Genomic DNA, 19,303 nt, shown 5'->3' with positions numbered 1-19,303 from the left:
TGAGTGCAATGCCTGATGAGGACATTGATACAACAGAGAGTGAGTCAGTACCTCCAAAAGAACTACAACAGAAACCTCAAGAGATTAGAGTTGAACAGGACCAGCGAAAGGTCAGCACAGTTAAAGATAAAACCTTTAAAGTTACTCCTCTTAAAGAGGCAAAAACGAAACAGGAACAAATAGAAAGAAAGGTTTCAGTTACACCCATGATGGAGGAAACTTCTAAAGAACTAGAAGTCGAAGCTGCTCCTGACAAACTTGCAGATATCAGAGTAACTGAATTTGCAGCAGATGATGAAGAAATTGATTCATTTGGAAAAATTATGTCCCCAAAGGAGAAAGAACAGAAGTTACCCAAAACTAAAGAGATTGCTGACAAACAAATCCCATCGAGATACGACAGAGAAAGTGATACGACAGAGAGTGAATCAGTATCTCCACGAGAAAAACAACACAAACTTACCAAACCTCAGGAGATAATAGTTGAACAAGACCAGCTGAAGGTCAGTACAGTTAAACATAAAACCTTTAAAGTCAGTCCTGTTAAAGAGACGAAAACAGTAGATGAAGAGATTGAGAGAAAGGTTTTCGTTACAGCTTTAATAGAAGAAAGTTTTAGAGAACCAAAAGTTGAAGCTGCTCCTGAAAAACTTGGAGAAATCAGAGAAACTGAATTTGCAGCAGTTGTTGAGGAAATTCATGTGGCAGACGGTATTCCTCCAGAGGAATCAACGTCCCCGAAGGACAAACTACAAAAGTTAGCCAAAACTAAAGAGGTTGCAGACCAACAAATACCACCAAAATTAATCACAGTTAAGGGTAAAATTGCAAAAGTGACTTCCATTGAAGAAGAGACACCAGATGACGAATTCCAGTCAGTTGTCATCCGGGTTCAAGCTAAAAAAGGTCAAACACCTGAGACTGAAGAAAAGAAAACACAACAGGAGCTGGAGCAATTTCAGAGGATAGATGCTGCCAAAGAAACTGGGCCTGAAGTTACAGTCAGAAGTGATACTTCAGCGCCTGTTTCTCATAAAAAGGATGAACCTCAGAAAGATAAAAGGACAAAGTCCACCAAATCTAAAACGGTCCAGGCTAGGACAGTTGCAGTTGGAGACGAATATGGTAGTGTTACACCTTTTGAAACAACAAAAATCAAAGAGGAACAAGCCGAACGACTGACTATAGTGGTACCTGTGGTGAAAGAGGCATCTGAAAAACCTTTAACAATAAAAGATAAAGATGCTAAAACACACATTGCACAGCAGGTCTCTCCTGATGATACAGTCAAAGACATTCATTTTAGAAAAGAAAAAAAAATGACAGTAGAAGGAATTCAGCCAATAGGAGATACAAAGACAGACAGAAAAGTTGTTTCTCTTGAAGAGAAGACAACAAAGCAGAAACCAACAGTAACAAAGGCAGAAGTTATACCTGAGTTTGACGTAAAAGACAAGACAATAGATGGCATTCCTCAAGAAAAAGACCAGAAAGTTAAAGTAATGAAGGTTGAAACTGGAGAAGTCCTCCCAACTTTAAAGACAAAACCAATATGCCAAGAAGAAATCAAAAGCTCGGATTCAACTACAGCTCTGCAAGAAAAATCTAAACACAGAACCGCTGAAGAGATCCAGTCCAAGACAGTTACAGTTAAAGATGAATATGGTAGTGTTACGCCATTGGAAGTAACAGAAACAAAACAAGAACAGGTTAAAACAAAGTTTTCAGTGGCACCTGCGATGGAGGTTGCACCTGAAAAATCTCAGATAGTAAAAGATGCTATATCGGAAACTTCCAAACATATCACAGCTAAACAAGCCAAAACCAAGGAAGACATGGCTAAAGATAAATCAGAGAAAACTGAAGTTATTAGAAAGGATTCAGGTTCAACTAAACCAGATGTAACAAAAGAACTCACCATGGTAGATAAACTTCCAGTAATAGAAAAAAACATCACAGTTCTTCCAGTTGAAGAGATGAAAACCAGGCAGATCCAAACAGAAACAAAGAAAGCACCTGCTTCTGTAATGGATGTAGCAGACATACCAATGAAAAAAGATGCCCTCAAGAAAACAGATGAGTCAGAACGCATTTCACAAAAGAAAGATGCAACCAAAACAGAAGAGCAGATGTTTGACAAAACGTCAGAGATTATAAATGAAGATGCACAGAGAAAGAAATCCCTGAAAGAGAAAAGTACAAGAACTTTTGTAGAAGCGCAGTCCAAAACAGTCATAGTAAAAGATGAATATGGTAGTGTTACTCCATTTGAAGTCCCTAAAACAAAAGAGGAACAAGTTGAAAGAAGGTTCTCATTGGCACCTGTGATGGAGTTTGCATTTGAAAGATCTCTGATAGTGAGAGAAGGAGATGTTAAGTTAGACACTGTCCAGCGGTATATCAAACCTGATGAGGTAGTAGATATTACCTCAAGAAGAGAGAGCATTTGCAAGTTGGATGACAAGACAAAGGAGTCTTTAAGGGACATGAAACAAGTCACAGTTGAACAAGTCACCTCACAAGTAGAGCTACTTCAAGATCAAACAGAGAAGGTTACTCCCATTAGAGAGGAATTACCTGAAGGAAAGGAACAAATTGAAAGAAAGGCCTCTGTTGTACCCAGACTAGAAGTAACATATCAAAAGTCTTTGGTGGAGCAAGAAGCTCCAGAAAAACTTAACGTTATGGATAAAACCCATTCAGTTCTACTGACGGAAGAGGTAAAAACCAGACAAAAGCCAACTGAAACAAAGACAGATGTTACTCTTGTAAGACAGGAAACTGACACAGAGATTAAAGACATCCAGTCAAAGAAATCAAGTTCCCTTAAGGAGAAAGGACAGAGGTTGGACAAAGTTACAAAACTTTCCCTAGAAGAAGTGCAGTCCAAGGCAGTTAGAGTTAAAGATGAATATGGTAGTGTTATTCCATTTGAAGTCACAGAAACAAAACAAGAACAAGTTGAAAAAAGGTCCTCTTTGGCACCTGTGATGGAGGTTGCATCTGCAAGATCTCGGTTAGTGAGAGAAGGAGATGTAAAGTCAGACACCCTCCAGCGGTATTTCACACCTGATGAGCTAGTGAAAGATATTATGTCAAGAAAAGAGAGCATTTATAAGTCAGATGACATTCCTCTAAAGACAGACAAGGATTCTAGGGACACAAAAGACATCACAGTTGAACAGTTAACATCAAAAGTAGACCTTGTTCAAGATCAAACAGGGAAGGTTTCTCTAATTGTAGAGGAATTACCTGAAAGACAAGGGCAAGCGGGAAGAAAGGCCTCGGTTTCACCCAAGCCAGGAGTAACATATCAACAGTCTTTGGTGGAGCAAGAGGCTCCAGAAAAACTTACAGTAATAGATAAAACCACCTCGGTTCTTCCAGCTGAAGAGGTAAAAACCAGACAAAAGACAACTGAAACAAAGACAGATGTTACTCCTGTAACAAAAGTGACTGATGTAGAGATTAAAGACATTCAGCCAAAGAGATCAAAATCCCTCAAAGAGAAAGAGCAGAGGTTGAACAAAGGTACAAAACTTCCACTAGAAGAAGTGCAGTCCAAGACAGTTACAGTTAGAGATGAATATGGTAGTGTTATACCACGTGAAGTCCAAGAAACCAAACAGGAACAAGTGGAACGAACATCCTCATTGGCACCTGTCATGGAAGTTGCATCTGCAAGATCTCGGTTAGTGAGAGAGGGAGATGTAAAATCAGACACCCTCCAGTGGTATATCACACCTGATGAGCTAGTGAAAGATATTATGTCAAGAAAAGAGAGCATTTATGAGTCAGATGACATTTCTCTAAAGACAAAGGAGTCTGTAAGGGGTACGCAAGATATAACAGTTGAACAAATAACATCAAAAGTAGACCTAGTTCAAGATAAAACAGAAGTTACTTCCATCATAGAGGAATTACCTGAAAGAAAGGAACAAATTCAAAGAAGGGCCTTAGTTGCACCCCAACCAGAAGTAACATATCAACAGTCTTTGGTGGAGCAAGAAGCTCCAGAAAAACTTACAGTAATAGATAAAACCACCTCAGTTCTTCCATCTGAAGAGGTAAAAACTAAACACAAGCAAACAAAGACAGATGTTACTCCTGTAACAAAAGTGACCGATGCAGAGGTTAAAGACATTCAGCCAAAGAGATCAAAATCCCCCAAAGAGAAAGAGCAGAGGTTAGACAGAGGTGCAGAAATTACCCATGAAGGAATGCAGGCCAAGACAGTTAGAGTTAGAGATGAATACAGTGGTGTTATTCCATTTGAAGTCACTGAAACAAAACAGGAACAAGTGGAAAGAACACTTTTAATTGCACCTGTGATGGACACTGCAGCTGAAAAACACCTAATAGTTAAAGATGGAGACATTAAATCAGACACCCTTCAAAGATTCATTATACCTGACAAGCTTGTAAAAGACAGTGCATCAAGGGAAGAGGACATTTATGAATCCAGAGAGGTATCTCTTAGAAGATATTCACAAAGTCCAGAGTCCACCAAGGAAGATCTGGAAGTTTTAGCTGCAAAACAAGAGGTTACAGATGAAGATACTCAGTTTAAAGAAGTCACTAGTCAATTCAAAAGTGATGATCATTCAATAACAACAAAACATACCCAAACTCAACAAAAGGCAGAACTGACTGCTATTACTCACCAAAAGACTCAAGATACATTAGTAGGAGAAGATGCTAAAGCGTACGTAGACTCTCTAAAAGACCGAGGTCAGGTAACATTTGAAGGCATCCAGTTTAAAACAGACACAGTTAAAGACGTTTGTCTTAGTGTTGCTCCGGATGTAGAAACAAAGAAGGAGCAAATAGAAAGAAAAGCTTCAAGGACACCTGTAATGGATGTAGCATATGAAAAAACATTGATTGGGAAAGAAAAATATGTTAAATTAGATACTCCACAAATGCTTATTTCCCCTGACGATCTGTTAAAAGACAAAACATCAAGAAAAGAGGATTTAAAGAAAGACCAATCCACTATCGATAACGGACAGAAGTTGGATCAAACGGAAGTGATCAGAATGCAAGAAATCAAGTCAAAGGTTGAAATGCTTGGGGACAAAACTAGCCAAGTTACTCCAGTCGAAACAACAAGAGCGGAGTCCATCACTGCAGGATTACCACAAGGCCAAGATACTTCAAATAAGTACACCAGACTTGGAGAAGTTGTTAGAGATACTCTAACAGAGTTTCCAATACAGACTTCGCGTGAAAGTGATCAGTCTGAGGTTAAATTAGAAGAAATCCAGCCAAAGATAGTCACAGCTAAAGATAAACTAGCTACAGTTAGTCCTACTGAAGGAAGAAAACTGAAAATGGAACACATTGATAGAAAAGCTGCAGCAACACCGGCAACTGAAGTGATGTCTAAAGAATTGCTCATAGAAGATGACAGACCAGAAGAAGAAACTAAAAGAGAAACTCTTAAAGACAGAATTACAATCAAAGATAAAATGAAAACAGTGTCAGCTGAACAAGACTTTAAGGATAAAGACGAATGGCCAAAAACTGCCTATGGTACTTCTGTAGAAAGAATAAAAGTAGAACAGGAACAAGTTGGAGAACAGCCCACAGTTACAACACTGTTGGAGGCAACATCAAAAGAGTCATTAATTGAGCAGGAAAGACAACTGAAATTAGCTAAACCCAAGGAACTGAAGATAGAGACAATGATAGGGAAAGACAAAGTCATCAAAGAAGAAAAAGTAGAGATAAAAGCCATTGGACAAGAACAAATCAAAGGAGTTCAGTTAGTTAGACCCACGAAAAGGGGCGAGGAAATGTATCAGTCCCAAGAGACTTCTGATAAATACAAACCTGCAACATCAGAACCAAAAGCTGATATAGATGTGATGCCTTTGCATAAGCCCACAGTCAGAGAACCCTCAGTAACAGATAAAACCAAACCAAAGATGGCTGAGTACAAAACAGACGCTCCAGAATACGGGGAAGGTGCCACCAGGAAATGGGAATCAGAAGGCAAGCAGACATGTCTGAAAGCAGACGTCCAATACATCCCTCCCCAGGAAGTTGAAACCATGAGCAGAAAAGAGGGAGAAGCTCAAGAGCCTCTGTCCATCACAGAAACCAGGGTTTTGTCTTTGGAACCAGAAGGGAAAGAACAAGTCGCCCTTCGAGAATCTTCTAGAGGTATAAGGGGAAAAATGTTATGTGTCACCGAGCACGTGTTTTTTTTTATTTTTAAATATCTGAGCACCAAACATCGTTGTGCACCTCCTCGTTATCACCCTCTTTAGGATTTATAAGATCCATATCTCTTTGTCGTCATCATTTCAAGAGGATATCATGTCAAATCACTCATTTTGTTTGGGCACATTCTTGCTCATTGTGAAGAACCGTCATGCTGTCGACTGAGACAGTCTCTTTTGGTTTCTTATCACCTGATATCTAAACCACCACAGTTTCATGTTGGGTTTTTCTCATCGTTTTTTCCTAATTCTGTGTTTGTTTTGTCTGTTCTGTTTCACTCTACCTGTGTGAATCAGGAGAAAATGTTTTGCACAGACGAGGTGAAGATGTATTGTGGAAATTTCTTGGAAATTTCTTCCATCATCAACTCAGTCTTCAGGCTGTTTGTTTCCAGAATGGATCTTCTTTGTGTTATTTGTCTTTGCATGGTTCAGTGCTCACCCCATCAGTCTTAGTGAGGTTCTGATTCTCATATAATTCCATTTCCAAGTTCCTGTGAAGGAGAAGGAGTCTCCACCACAAGTCACAGAACCACTGGTAAAGCCAGCTGCTCCTCAAGAAGGTATCAACTTTTCTTTTTAATGTGTTTTTGGTGTTTGTCTGTCTCTGTCTGAAAGTTTTCTAAAGGCATTCATGAAAGAATGTCACTCTTGAGCAAGCATGAATCTTTGAGACTTCTTTTGCTGATGTGCTATGGAAAGAAAAAAAGTATCAAACAAGGTGGATATGAAGAGGGAATACCAATATTAACTTTGTATTTTTGGGAGTCAACTCTCAGATCTAGAATGCAGTGTTTGTGGGGAGCTTTCTGTTGAATTCCTTGTATACCTTGTACTTGAAGAGAGAAAACCTCAGGCTGCTGTAAAGGTTGAAGAAACTGTCCAAAGGCCTGAGATCACTGACACAACCAAGAAGTTGGAGAAGAAGATTACTCCACAAGAAGAACCAAAGCCAGGTATCCAGATAATAACTCTTAAAGAATTCATACAGAGACCTTGTGTGTTCTAGAGGGGCAGTATGTTTCCTTTAAAATACTTCAATTCATTCTTTTTTATACTTGAAGTGACCAAGCCAAAGCCTGTTATAAAGGCCGAAGAACCAACCAAGAAGGTTGCAGAAGAAGAAAAGCCAGTCGTGGTAGAACAGATAGTTCCTGAGACAGGTATCTGAAGGACTGAGATTGAAACACCCTCTTTGTTGGACTTTCCATTTCCAATCCATCTTTTTCAAATCTTGTTTAATCACTTCAAATGCTGATGATATAACACCCCCCCCCCCCCACCACCACCACCCACACTTATGTGTTTCCTCTGTTGTTTTTGATTGGGTTGTCAGTCAGTCTTCTTCGGGTCGGTATGGCCTTTTCATGTTGTGTGTTCTGTTTTTCTGTTTGTTGGTCATTCATTTGTTGACCTTGAATCCAACACAAGCATGACACATTTTTCCTTGGAAATTTCACTTCAGCTCTTTGTCTGTACATATGACATCATTTTTTTATATCATCCATCTAAATCATGTGATGTTGGACTACTTTGCATCTCATTCACAACTTGATCAAATCTCTTAAGCATTCAGTAAAAGAATATTTTTCATTTCTGAATGTGTTTGGTGAGGTCTTCCCATTTTTTTGGGATTTGCTGTTCATGACTGATTAAATGGCCTAATTAATGACTTCTGAACTATACTTCTGTATTAGATGAAACCAAGGGACCCGTCCAAGCACCGGGAGGAGTCAAGAAAGGTAGGAGCACCAGTTACCACTCGCTGCACTTCCTCAGTACATACAGTACACATCAGTCAGCAGCTATAACGGTTCAACATGTTGGCTGAACATACCAGTCTTAGTCCAGAGTAGCTAAAGCCATTCATTTGAGAGAAATAAGAACTTCAATTTTAATTTCCAATTTCAACTTTTAATTTACAATTCCAGTAGGTTTGTGGTTGTGTTTCGAAATGAAGGGGGCAAAAAAGGCATGGAGTTGAACACTAATCAGCACTGGTTGGCTTATTATGCACAATATTCAAAACAAATTAAATTACTTATTTAAATGTTTATATGTATCGTATATGTTGTTCTGTTGCATCCTGTTGATGGTCTTTTCTTGTGTCAGTCTTCTTTCATGTGTGTTTTATTTCGGTTATTGTTTTTTTTAAAAAAAATTGGCTTTACATAAAATAATTGAGAATGTGTTTTTTTATATTTCTAGATTTTCTATATTTATATTTTGATTTGTATGTGTTTGTACAAATGGTGGTGTCAGTTACGTGTCAGTGTAAGTAATGTCAAACCTTTGCCACCTCAGAACTTCTTCTGCACAAAAAAGGTAAAATTCTGATGGAAGAAGAAGGGACATTTGAGATTCCCACTTTAAGGAAGACAACCAGAGTCATAAAAGAAGTGGAGGAGGAGCAGGAAATTATCAAACTGAAGAAGGTTCCATCAGTTCCACCTAAAGAGGCCGAAGAAGAGAAGAAACCTCAGAAGGTCACCAAGACCACAATCTTTCATGCTGAGGAGATTGTCCACAGAGAAGAGGATGTTGAGCTGTCAGTTGCCACCAGGAGACCTGCTGAGGAGAGAAAACCTCGAGACAAAGCAGATGTGGTGAAAAAGCCAGAAGTTGTGACACCTAAAGAAAAGGAAGAGAAAGAAGCTCCTAAAGATGCATGGACGCGCCAGAAACCCACTCCAAAAGAAGAAAAACCAGAGGATAAGATTCCTCTGAAGAAAACTCCCAAGACACCAAAGGAAGAGGAACCTGCCCCACCAAGTGCAGCCTTGAAGAAAGTAAAAAAGTTGCCTACAGAGGAAGTGGAACCAGAAGCAGTCAAACTAAAACCATTTGAAAAGCCTGTTAAACCAGCTGAGGAGCCAGAGAAAGACCTGAAGGAGAGGCCAGACAGGGACACTGTGCCTTTTCAGAAGCTTGAGAGGACCCCCAGAGAGGTGGAAGCTAAAGAACCTCCCAAGAAACCTGAAAAAGCTCCAGCAGAGGTCACAGAGCCACCAGCCAAGGTGCCAAAGCCAGTAGATAAAAAGAAAACTCCAGAGAAAGAGCCTGAGGAGGTCAAAGCACCCACCAAGGTGAAGAAAATACCAACACAGGAACAAGAGATAGAAAGTGTTAAGCTGAAGCCATTTGCAAGGCCTGCGAAAGAGGCTGAAGAGCCAGAGAAGAAACCTGCAGAGGAGAAAGAGAGGAAGCCAATTGATGATCTACACCGCCGTCGCACAGTTTTAGATGAAAAACCAAAAGAACGAGAGCCAGAAGCTAGACCAAAGAAACCTGAGATTCCAGAAGCTCCAGAGAAGAAGCCAGAGAAGCCGAAGGTGGTAGAGGCAGTTCCAGCCGAGAAGATAGTCTCTCCTGTACCAGTTCCTGTTAAGAAACCTGAAAAGGTTCCTGAGGAGCCCAAACCTCTGCAGCTGAAGAAGGGAGTCATTCCCAAGCCCAAAGAGGAGAAAGAGGAAGTGGCTCTCAAGCCTGTGGAGCAGCTCAAGAAGGTTGAGCTGAAAAAGACACCATCTCCTAAAGTTGAGAAGCTTAAAGAAGACGAGGCTGTCCCTGTTGAGAAGAAGCCAAGTGTTGATAAACTCAAAAAGATTCCTAAAGAGGTTTCACCGAAAGAGTCTATTGAAGCTGTGACTCTCAAAAAGATCCCAAAGAAGCCATCGCCAGAGGAGGAGAAGGCTGCAGAACCAGCAAAGCCCGCTAAAGGGAAGATTCCTTTGGTGAAGGAGATCTCTCCAGGAGCTGTGCAGATGAGAAAGGTTGCCACCCAGCCAGAAGAGGAGGTATTTGAAGAGGAACCTGAGGAAGAGGTGGAGCAGGAGGAAGAAGAGGCCTGGGGCTGGGAGCTGGTTCCCAGGGAGAGTTATGGCTCCGAAGAGTGGGAGGGTGAAGCAGAGGAAGGTGCACTGGAGGTTCCAGGGGTGGCCAGGAGAGGTGAGATGGTGGCAGCCCCAATTCGTTGGGTGACGGCCAAAAGAAACCTTCCTTCATGCCCTGAATAATCTTCCCATTTTCACGATCATGCCTCCATCTAAATCGTCTTTTCATATCTTAAGTGTGACGTGATTTACACCATCTCTTCCTTGTAGTTTTGTCAATCATCATTCTGTTTGTCAAACTGTTCATATTCATTGCTTTTTGTCATTTCAGTCATGTCATTCGTTTGTCTGCCATTTCAACATCATGTCATTCCCATTAGTCCGACGTGTTCTCATACCATCTTTACATTTCTGTTTGTTATTCCATCTCTTCATTGTGTAAACACTACATCACTGTAAAGTTGTTAATATACATTATTCACCATTGTTTGTTTTGTCTGTCCTCATCGTGATTTCATATATTTACCATCACTATCGCTTCATATTCCCCTATCCATTCAAGTGGACATTACATATCTCCCACCACTGGCATGTTTATGAAGACATACGATTACATTGTGTGCCAAAAATTCATTTGAATTGTTTCTGAACAGAGGGACAACCGGCAGAAGAAGCAGGAAGAGGTAGAGGTAGAGGCCTGAGACGTAAGTCTGTTCTCTTAATATACCTATAAAGTCTCAGCAAGAAAACCCTGTTATGTTCTACATCTGGTATGATGATACCAAAGAATCCTTCTTGAAATTCAAATGCAAACTGACTGTCCTCAATTTCAGCCAAGCAGACCCCGTCACCTGGAGAGGGCAGGGGCCGCGGCCTGAGGCCTGGTGGAAAGGGACCATCACCACCAGAGGAACCCTTCGGAGGATTCAAGCTCAAAGCCGTCCCCCTGAAGTTCATCAAGAAGCTTCAGGACATCGTGTTGCAGGAGGCAGAGTCTATAGGCTCGTCTGCTGTGTTTGAGTGTGAGGTATCGCCTTCCACTGCCGTCACATCTTGGATGAAAGATGGCAACAACCTCCGTGAGGACCCAAAGCACAAATTCATATCTGACGGCAAAGATCGCAAGATGAACATTATTGATGTCCAGCTCTCTGACACCGGTGAATATACCTGTATAGCCAAGAACGCTGGCAAGGAAATATCGTGCACAGCCAAGCTTATTGTTGAAGGTATTTATATCTTTCTTTACCATTAAAAATAACACTAAAGATACCAAAAATAGTATTTGTCATGATCCTATCTAACCTTTCGTCACTGTCAAATTGCCTTTTAATCTCCTTACAGAGCTGCCAGTGAAATGGATCAAAGAGCTGGAGGAGGAGACCTCAGCTCTGAAGGGTCAGCCTGTGTATATGACCTGTGAGTTGAACAAAGAGAGAGATGTGGTATGGAAGAAGAATGGCGAAGTCCTGAAGCCAAAGGCCAACAAGATTCAGATCAATATCATTGGCTTGCAGCACGCTGTGACCATCCAGAACTCCGCTGAGGACGACGCTGGGGCCTACTCATGTGAAGTGGCCAACCAGGAGGCTGTCAAGACTGCAACAAATGTCAAAGTCATTGGTAAGCAAAATAGGACATTGAACATACCCCTAAACCTAGTAACATACGTCAATACTGTAGAGAATGTATACTGGTATAGATTGAGGAAGCAATGATATTCACAGTATCTGGGGGCACCATGTTTGGCCCATTCTTATTTTAAAATTACATATCAACACAATGTGTAATTCACATACATTAAAGTACTTTGTAAGCTGCTGACATACAGCAATGTATTTAAATTGTTCTGAACATTATACATCTTGGCGGGGTACACCCTGGACAGGTCACCAGACTATCACAGGGCTGACACATAGGAACAGACAACCATTCACACTCACATTCACACCTACGGCCAATTTAGAGTCACCAATCAACCTTCCTTTGAACCAGGAATCCTCTGGCTGTAAGGTGGCAATGCCCACCACTGCACCACTGTGCTACCTCAAAACTAGATATTACAAATGCCCTGTAGCTTTGGTACAGCAGAGGAAGAACCCTGGAGTTGTCTCTCAAAACAACACTTGAAGCTGCAGATATCTTTGAAAATCATCCAAAATTAGATAAACTAAGTTAAGACCAAGTCTGTTGTAGCTCCTCTGCCCTGGCTTACATTTTAGTAATATTTAGTATATTAGTGGTTTACATTGTTGTCTCTAATGGTATGATGGGCACTGATTCAATAATGTCCAACTCCAACAGAAATAATCAAGGACTGGATTGTGAAACCACTGAGAGACCAGCATGTGAAACCAAAGGCTGCTGCTATATTTAAATGTGAGCTCTTCAAGGACACTCCCAACTGGAAGTGGGTCAAAGGAGAGAACGAGATCACTCCTTCTGACAAGATCGAGATCAAGAAGGATGGGAAGGAGCTGACGCTCACTATCAAGAACTGTCAGCCAGATGATGTAGCAGAATATGCCATGGAGGTGGAGGGACGCGTCTACACTGCGAAGCTAACACTAGGAGGTTTATCTATCTTCCTGCTTACCTTTCTTTTCCCTCAAATACTTTCTCTATGTTTTTATTATTTAATCTGAGTTTATAAGTACTAATATGACCTCTTCCTCAGAGCGGGAAGCTGAGATCCTGAAGCCCCTGGCCAGCGTTGAAGTGACTGAGAAGGAAGATGCCATGTTTGAGACGGAGATCTCTGAGGATGACGTTCCAGGAGAATGGAAGCTCAAAGGAGAGGTTTTGACCAGATCTCCGGTATGACTGGATGGCATTGTTTCGTCTTCGTCATGAGTCTTAATGCCTGCATTTCTGCTTTTGCATTGTCATATTCACGACTTTTAATATGTAAATGCACTGTGTTGTATTCACCAGATGTGCGACATCCAAATGGAGGGTGGGGTGCGTAAACTGACTCTGAAAAATTGCCAGTTGGATCAGGCGGGAGAAGTGTCCTACCAGGCTCTTAACGCCATTACCAGCGCAATGCTCAACGTCAAAGGTAAGAAGTACTCCTGGTATCCGACATGGGAATTACAGTGTACCATGATTTTGGGATATTAGCTGTAAAAATAAAGGTGTAAGGTCCGTGAGCAATAAATAAAGCTTTATGGCACCTGAGTGCGGACCTTAGATCTTTATTTAATAGGGTTGACGAGTCAAATTCATTATCCATGCCCATGTTTGAGACTCCACGCAGCCTGGGAAGACAAGGAGGGATTTTGATGTCGGATCTATTTCTGGTCATCGAAACGGTGTCCTGTGTTTGTTGTTCTACTTGTTGTTTGTTCAGACTAAATGTGAACCTGTCTTGTGTTTTGTCAGATTCAACATTCTGTGAATTTGTGTGCAGTGATGTCACTCTACAGTCTTCTATATTTGTATGTGAATCGTATCATCGTATGCACCGTCTGTGATTAAATGTTCTATGTTGAATCTATGCACAGTGGCCAGTTTATCAGTTACACCAAAGTTCATGAATGGGTCACTTCACCAGACATGAAATCACATTGCTTTAGATTTAGCAAAGATAATGGAGTTCAGCAACTCTTTGGTTTAATACAAGAACAGCAGAAGATAGTCACATACAGGAGCCAACTGGTGAAGAAAGAAGAATGACCTGAAGAATGAAGATTCTTGTCACCTCCTGATAGAATTGAAGTCAGAATTTGGTGCCAAATGGAAAAATGATAGACTGGGCCCTCCTCATGAGGGCACATTTGGTGAATGTTCCATTAAGAGCCCTCATTACCAGCAGGACTGCATTCCTTGATGACAGCACTTCAGCCTTCCTCTCATGGAGTCCTTCAGCACCACACTTCAAAGCAGACCTGATTTTTTAACAATCCTGGGAGTTCAAAGTGACTTAATTTTGCTTACGTGACCTGCTTAGCCTGAAGATGTCTCCAATAGGTTTTCAGTAAGATAAGATGAGATTAGCTCTGTATACCATCGATGAGCTATAATCTATTCTGCAACAAGAATGGCAGGAGTTTTTTCACTGAAACCCTTGACATCCCTGTGGTATGATCCCATAAACTTCTGGAGCCACAGTCTGGTACAACCCAGTCCTGCATACATGGTGTACACAGTAAACTGGCTGCTGACTGTAGACTGTTGTGCTGTTGTTGTGTTTTGTTGGGTTGTTGATGTACTGTACCTGTGTCACTTTTTAAACCAGAAATCGAAATGGACTTTGTAGTCCCGCTGAAGGACGTTTCGGTGCCTGAAAAGAAACAGGCCAAGTTTGAATGCACCATCACGAAGGATGTCTCTAAGGTCATGTGGTACAGGGGGGATGACATTATCACCCCAGACCAAAAGTATGACATCATCGATGATGGAAAGAAGCATATGCTGATCATAAACTGCTGTGAGTTTGAGGACGAAGATGAATATACGATTGCGGTTTTGGGCAAAACTTCAACAGCTAGACTCACAGTGGAGGGTAAGTGCTGGATCGCTATTACAGGACATAATTAGCAGAGCCTTTATTATTACGACTCCATTCATTGAGTTGGTTGCCCTCTCTTTCAAACTAACTCATATGAATATGCTTTACTAATACAACTATAGGTATCAGGCTCAAATTTATCTCGCCGATAAAGGACCAAACGGTGAAGGAGGGCGAAACGGCTCGCTTCGAGCTGGGGCTCTCTCATGAGAACATCCCTGTCACCTGGTACAAGAACGATGTTAAAATTCATCCGAGCAGAACAGTGGTCACTCATGTGGATGGAAAGAAACATGTGCTAGAGATGAAGGAAGTGACTCTTGATGATACTTGCCAAATTAAGGCTGAGGCCAAAGGAATTCCTTCCATGGCCAACCTGACGGTCATAGGTAAACCACGAATGTCCTCTTTCTGTCCTCTTCCAGTGTGTCTTCTTCCTTTGTCAACAGCTTTTGTACAATTTGTCTGTTCAGGTCGACAAAACGACCCGTAAGTCATTGTTTTCTGTTTTCTGTGTAGTATGAAATTGCTTCTTTATGTCATGTATTTGTGTTCCTTGTCTTGTTTGACTGTCTTGTCCTTTGTTGGCCTTGGACCATATGTATGTGTTGTATATGTGTTATATATGGAGAGTCACCCAAACATTTCCCCATTCCAGAGGGAGATGCGTACTTCACAGTTAAGCTGCAGGACTTTACTGCAGTGGAAAAAGACGATGTGATTCTTGATTGCGAGCTCAACAAAGATGTCGAAGTCATGTGGTACCACAATGAGGCCGAGATCAAGCCCTCTAAGATGGTGGCCATTAAGGCTGAGGGCAAACGCAGAGCCCTCGTTATCAAGAAAGTTGGAGACAAAGACAAAGGACAATACGTATGTGATTGTGGAACAGACAAGACGACGGCAAAGCTTCACATTGAAGGTAAAAACACAGAGTTTGTTAATTGAGACGCCTTCCCCCTTCTTGACGCACCTCTTTAGCTCCGCCTTCACCTGCACTACCTCCTAACCTCACCTTGAGCCCCATCACCTAGTTTTTTGTTGCGGTTCTTGCACTTGAAGCACCTTTTTGCTCTCACCATCTCTTAATTACTACTACCACCCCCTGTATGTGGTCTCTGTCATCACTCTGCCATTCTGAAAGTGGTAGAAAGACACTACAAGAGTTTTTAGAGAAAGACTCTCATGTAGACTCTGATGTGTTCAGCCCTGATTATCACCCTAATTTGGGGAAATCAGTCTTGTAGTGTTCTTCAACCATGACTTGTGTCCTTTGTTCTGTTTTGTTGTTTGTCACTTTTTGTTCAGTTTAAGATGCGTTTGCAGAGCGTCTTCACAGAACTCTTCTTTGAAGAAACAAACCCCTTTATTGTTCTTCAGTGCATTTTGAAGAACTGTGGCACCTCAATAATCTAATAGGTCCATATAGAACCAAATGGCTCCTGAGAAGTTTCTTTATGGTGCTGGATGGTCCCAATGAATGGAGTTGGTGTTGTGGCTGTCTCAGTTCAGCACCAACACCTCTGCTGCTGGCCCATAGACAGTCGAACACTGAAAGCCCTTTGGTTGTTTATGGTCCAATTAAAAGGTTGCACAATGAAGGTGGTTGATATCTTTCAACTGAGGTGTCTGTTTAGTGTCTCTGCCTGTCTCTTGTCTGAGTATTTGTATATGTACTGTGTTGGTGTAATTATGTGTTTAAATGTCTGAACATCCTCAGTAAGAATTTTTACCCCTCTCTTAAACGTCAGCTCGCCACATCAAGGTGATTCGGCCAATGTATGGCGCTGAGGTGTTTGAAGGAGAGACCGCTCGATTTGAGGTCGAGCTCAGTGAGGACGACATTCATGGCCAATGGAAACTGAACGGAGAAGTCCTCAGTCCATCCGCCGTATGTTTCATTCAAACACAGATATTCTCTTACTGGTGGTTCAGTTCACTTTCATTTTGATTAAAACCCAGGTGTGGATTTCATTTAGAATCCTACGTATTAAAACCTTCCACACCCTCAGGGTTGAGATGTGAAGAACGAGAGGGTTGGGTCTCTCGTTTAGCTAACAAATGAAAGTGAATTGACCACTGATCGCTTTTCTTTGAATTCTCATGTTTTCACTGAAATGCTGAAGTTTGTTGGTCGTCTGCAGGATGTAGAGATCGTGGAGGACGGCCCAAAACACACTCTGGTCTTGTACAACTGCAAAGTGCCTCTAACAGGCGAGGTGTTGTTCACTGCCGCCAACGCAAAGTGTTCTGCTAACCTGAAAGTAAAGGGTGAGCTTTCACTTCCCTCACTCTATCTTCCTGTACGAAGTCTTAACAAGCACTGCACTGTGCTCAGTTCTTTGAAAGTGGGTTCAGATCTTATCGTTCTTCAGTTTTATTGCAAGTTGTCCTCCAGGAAATGATGAGGATAAATGAAACGTAAAAGTGATTCTATGACTAGTGTAGTAAATGCTACTACATTGTGATAGAGGAACATCCTTTTGTCTTACATGGAATTTTCTTTTTGGACCCTTTTTGTCAGTGTGGCAAATCACCAACTTTCATTAACGTACCCAAACACAACTTTTAATCCTGAGCACTCCACCTGCGCCTTGATATTAATCACATCTGTCTGAATCAACAGAGATCCCAGTCTCATTCATTACACCGCTGACGGACGTGCATGTGTACGAAAAGGATGAGGCAAAGTTTGAACTGGAAATTTCTAGAGAGCCCAAAAACTTCCGCTGGCTGAAGGGAACTCAGGAGTTGTCGACCGATGATAAGTTTGAGCTCCAGGTGGAGGGAAAGAGACACACTCTTATTATAAAATCTGCCAGATACGAAGATGAAGCCAAATACATGTTTGAGGCTGAAGATAAAAGGACTTCTGGAAAGTTGTTTATCAAAGGTAAATGGAGTCGGACCATTTCAGTTTGGTTTGATGGGAGTGATGTGATGAGTGCCTCATCTATGGCACCTTTTTGAACACATCATCACCGTTATTATCTGTTGATATCTACCAACTGTGTCTCAACTTTGGACTGAATTCCCTGTATATGTATACAATTTCTGTTTGTCAGGTATTCGCCTTGAATTTATCAAGCCGATTAAAGATGTGACTGTGAAGGAACGTGAAACTGCAGAGTTCAGCGTCGAACTCTCTCACGAAAAGATCCCGGTGGTCTGGTACAAAAATGACGTCCGTCTGCACCCTAGCAAGGTGGTGCACATGTCAGAGGACAGAAAAGTCCACACACTGGCCTTCAAGGAGGTCACCATCGACGACACCTCCATGATCAAGGTGGAGGCCATGGGCAAGACCTCAGAGGCCATGCTCACTGTGCTCGGTTAGTATTTAGAGGTCTGAATTCCCCGAAATGATACCGAAGACGTGACCTCAGTGTGACGACTATTTAGCCCCATTCAGTTACTTCCCATGCTTTTTTACTTGAACTGGTTATTACTGGTGTTGTTATATGTCTTCCTGCAGAGGGCGATCTGTACTTCACAGTGAAGCTCCAGAACTACACCGCCGTCGAGAAAGATGAGGTGATGTTGTCCTGTGAGCTGAGCAAGGCCGCCGGCGAGGTCCGGTGGTTCAAGGACGGTAATGAAATATTTCCCTCCAAGAACATTCTCATCCAATCAGACGGCAAAAAGCGCATGCTGGTGATCAAGAGGACGGCCAAGAGCAGCAAGGGAGAGTACACCTGCGACTGTGGCACCGACAAAACCACAGCCGACCTGAACATCGAAGGTAATACCTGCGGCGATCCGGCCCCTCCTTCAGACCCTGGTCAGGACTGCAGAATCAGACCCCACCCACCGCCGTTCGCCGAAACTCCACCTTTCTCTGCCATTTTCCCTCCATCACTGTGTTCTGTATTCTCATACTCATTGTTTGTAATGTTTGTGACGTGATATCATAATCCAACGTAAAACATCTTCATTATAACTGTATACAGAAACACTTTATTAACTCTGAGGAAACAACGGAGACACAATCTGTCATGTTAATGTCTCCTCACTCAGATGCCCATAATAGTGTTCATATACATGTTATAATCACTTATTTTTGTGTGTGTTTATTCATTAGGAATGTTTACATTTTACAAGAGATTTCAGGATGCACATTAACAGTCAAATTTTTAAATATTTTTTAGGGAAAGATTTCCATTATCCTGTTAGGGAAAGTGAAAATTTGCACCAGATTTAAAGCAAAAAACATACAGGTGAGCACAGGATTAGGGGCTCAAACTATCTGCAAAATGTTTTGGAAAATTGGAAAAAAAATTTTTAATGCTTTAAATCAAAGTAGTAAAAATTAAGGCTTGTGTAGACTATTTGTTTGTCAGGATGTTGATAATATAAATGCATTTATAAAGTTAGCCATGACTGTGTAGTTGATTTATGTAAACTTTTTTAATATGTCATGTTTAATTTTTTTAATCCAGTTTATTAATTTGGTTTTCAGTACACAGTATCAGTAATAAAGTAATTAACATATTCCTGTTTGCAAAAAGAGAAAAGTAAAAATAAATACATTGATAAATAAAAACAGTATTTCAAAACAATAAAAAAAAATTACAAAAGAGATTAATTTCAGTTAATAAAATTAAATTCAAAATAATAAAAATAATTACCAAAGAAATTATTTTAATTTATCTGGTTTTCAAAACACAGTATCAGTAATAAAGTTAGCACCATCCTCCTTTTTTTAAAATAAAAAAAGAGAAATAAATAAA

At 41.1% G+C, this 19,303-nt stretch overlaps 2 protein-coding genes across 2 annotated transcripts in view; one reads left to right on the top strand and one right to left on the bottom strand.

Moving 5' to 3' along the window:
• Positions 1–19,303, bottom strand: part of tgfbr2l (transforming growth factor beta receptor-like) — a 397,772-nt gene that overhangs the window by 125,741 nt on the left and 252,728 nt on the right. The gene's annotated exons all lie outside the window — the stretch shown is intronic.
• The window catches only part of LOC126393462 (titin-like), a gene marked incomplete at its 3' end in the record, with an annotated part of 160,915 nt that overhangs the window by 117,376 nt on the left and 24,236 nt on the right, over positions 1–19,303 (top strand). The window contains exons 96-113 of the mRNA XM_050049647.1: positions 6,719–6,790; positions 7,070–7,183; positions 7,292–7,390; positions 7,925–7,969; positions 10,714–10,764; positions 10,894–11,289; positions 11,405–11,683; positions 12,365–12,634; positions 12,738–12,877; positions 12,995–13,121; positions 14,301–14,567; positions 14,696–14,962; positions 15,232–15,495; positions 16,325–16,464; positions 16,718–16,844; positions 17,200–17,466; positions 17,639–17,905; positions 18,049–18,315. Coding sequence (XP_049905604.1) covers positions 6,719–6,790; positions 7,070–7,183; positions 7,292–7,390; positions 7,925–7,969; positions 10,714–10,764; positions 10,894–11,289; positions 11,405–11,683; positions 12,365–12,634; positions 12,738–12,877; positions 12,995–13,121; positions 14,301–14,567; positions 14,696–14,962; positions 15,232–15,495; positions 16,325–16,464; positions 16,718–16,844; positions 17,200–17,466; positions 17,639–17,905; positions 18,049–18,315 — 3,459 coding nt within the window. The remainder of the gene's footprint in view (positions 1–6,718; positions 6,791–7,069; positions 7,184–7,291; positions 7,391–7,924; positions 7,970–10,713; positions 10,765–10,893; positions 11,290–11,404; positions 11,684–12,364; positions 12,635–12,737; positions 12,878–12,994; positions 13,122–14,300; positions 14,568–14,695; positions 14,963–15,231; positions 15,496–16,324; positions 16,465–16,717; positions 16,845–17,199; positions 17,467–17,638; positions 17,906–18,048; positions 18,316–19,303) is intronic.

This window comes from Epinephelus moara, chromosome 7, assembly GCF_006386435.1.
Source record: "Epinephelus moara isolate mb chromosome 7, YSFRI_EMoa_1.0, whole genome shotgun sequence".
Classification (NCBI taxonomy): Eukaryota; Metazoa; Chordata; class Actinopteri; order Perciformes; family Serranidae; genus Epinephelus; species Epinephelus moara.
The sequence above is the reverse complement of the archived record's forward strand: the minus strand, read 5'-3'. Positions and strand labels throughout refer to the sequence as shown.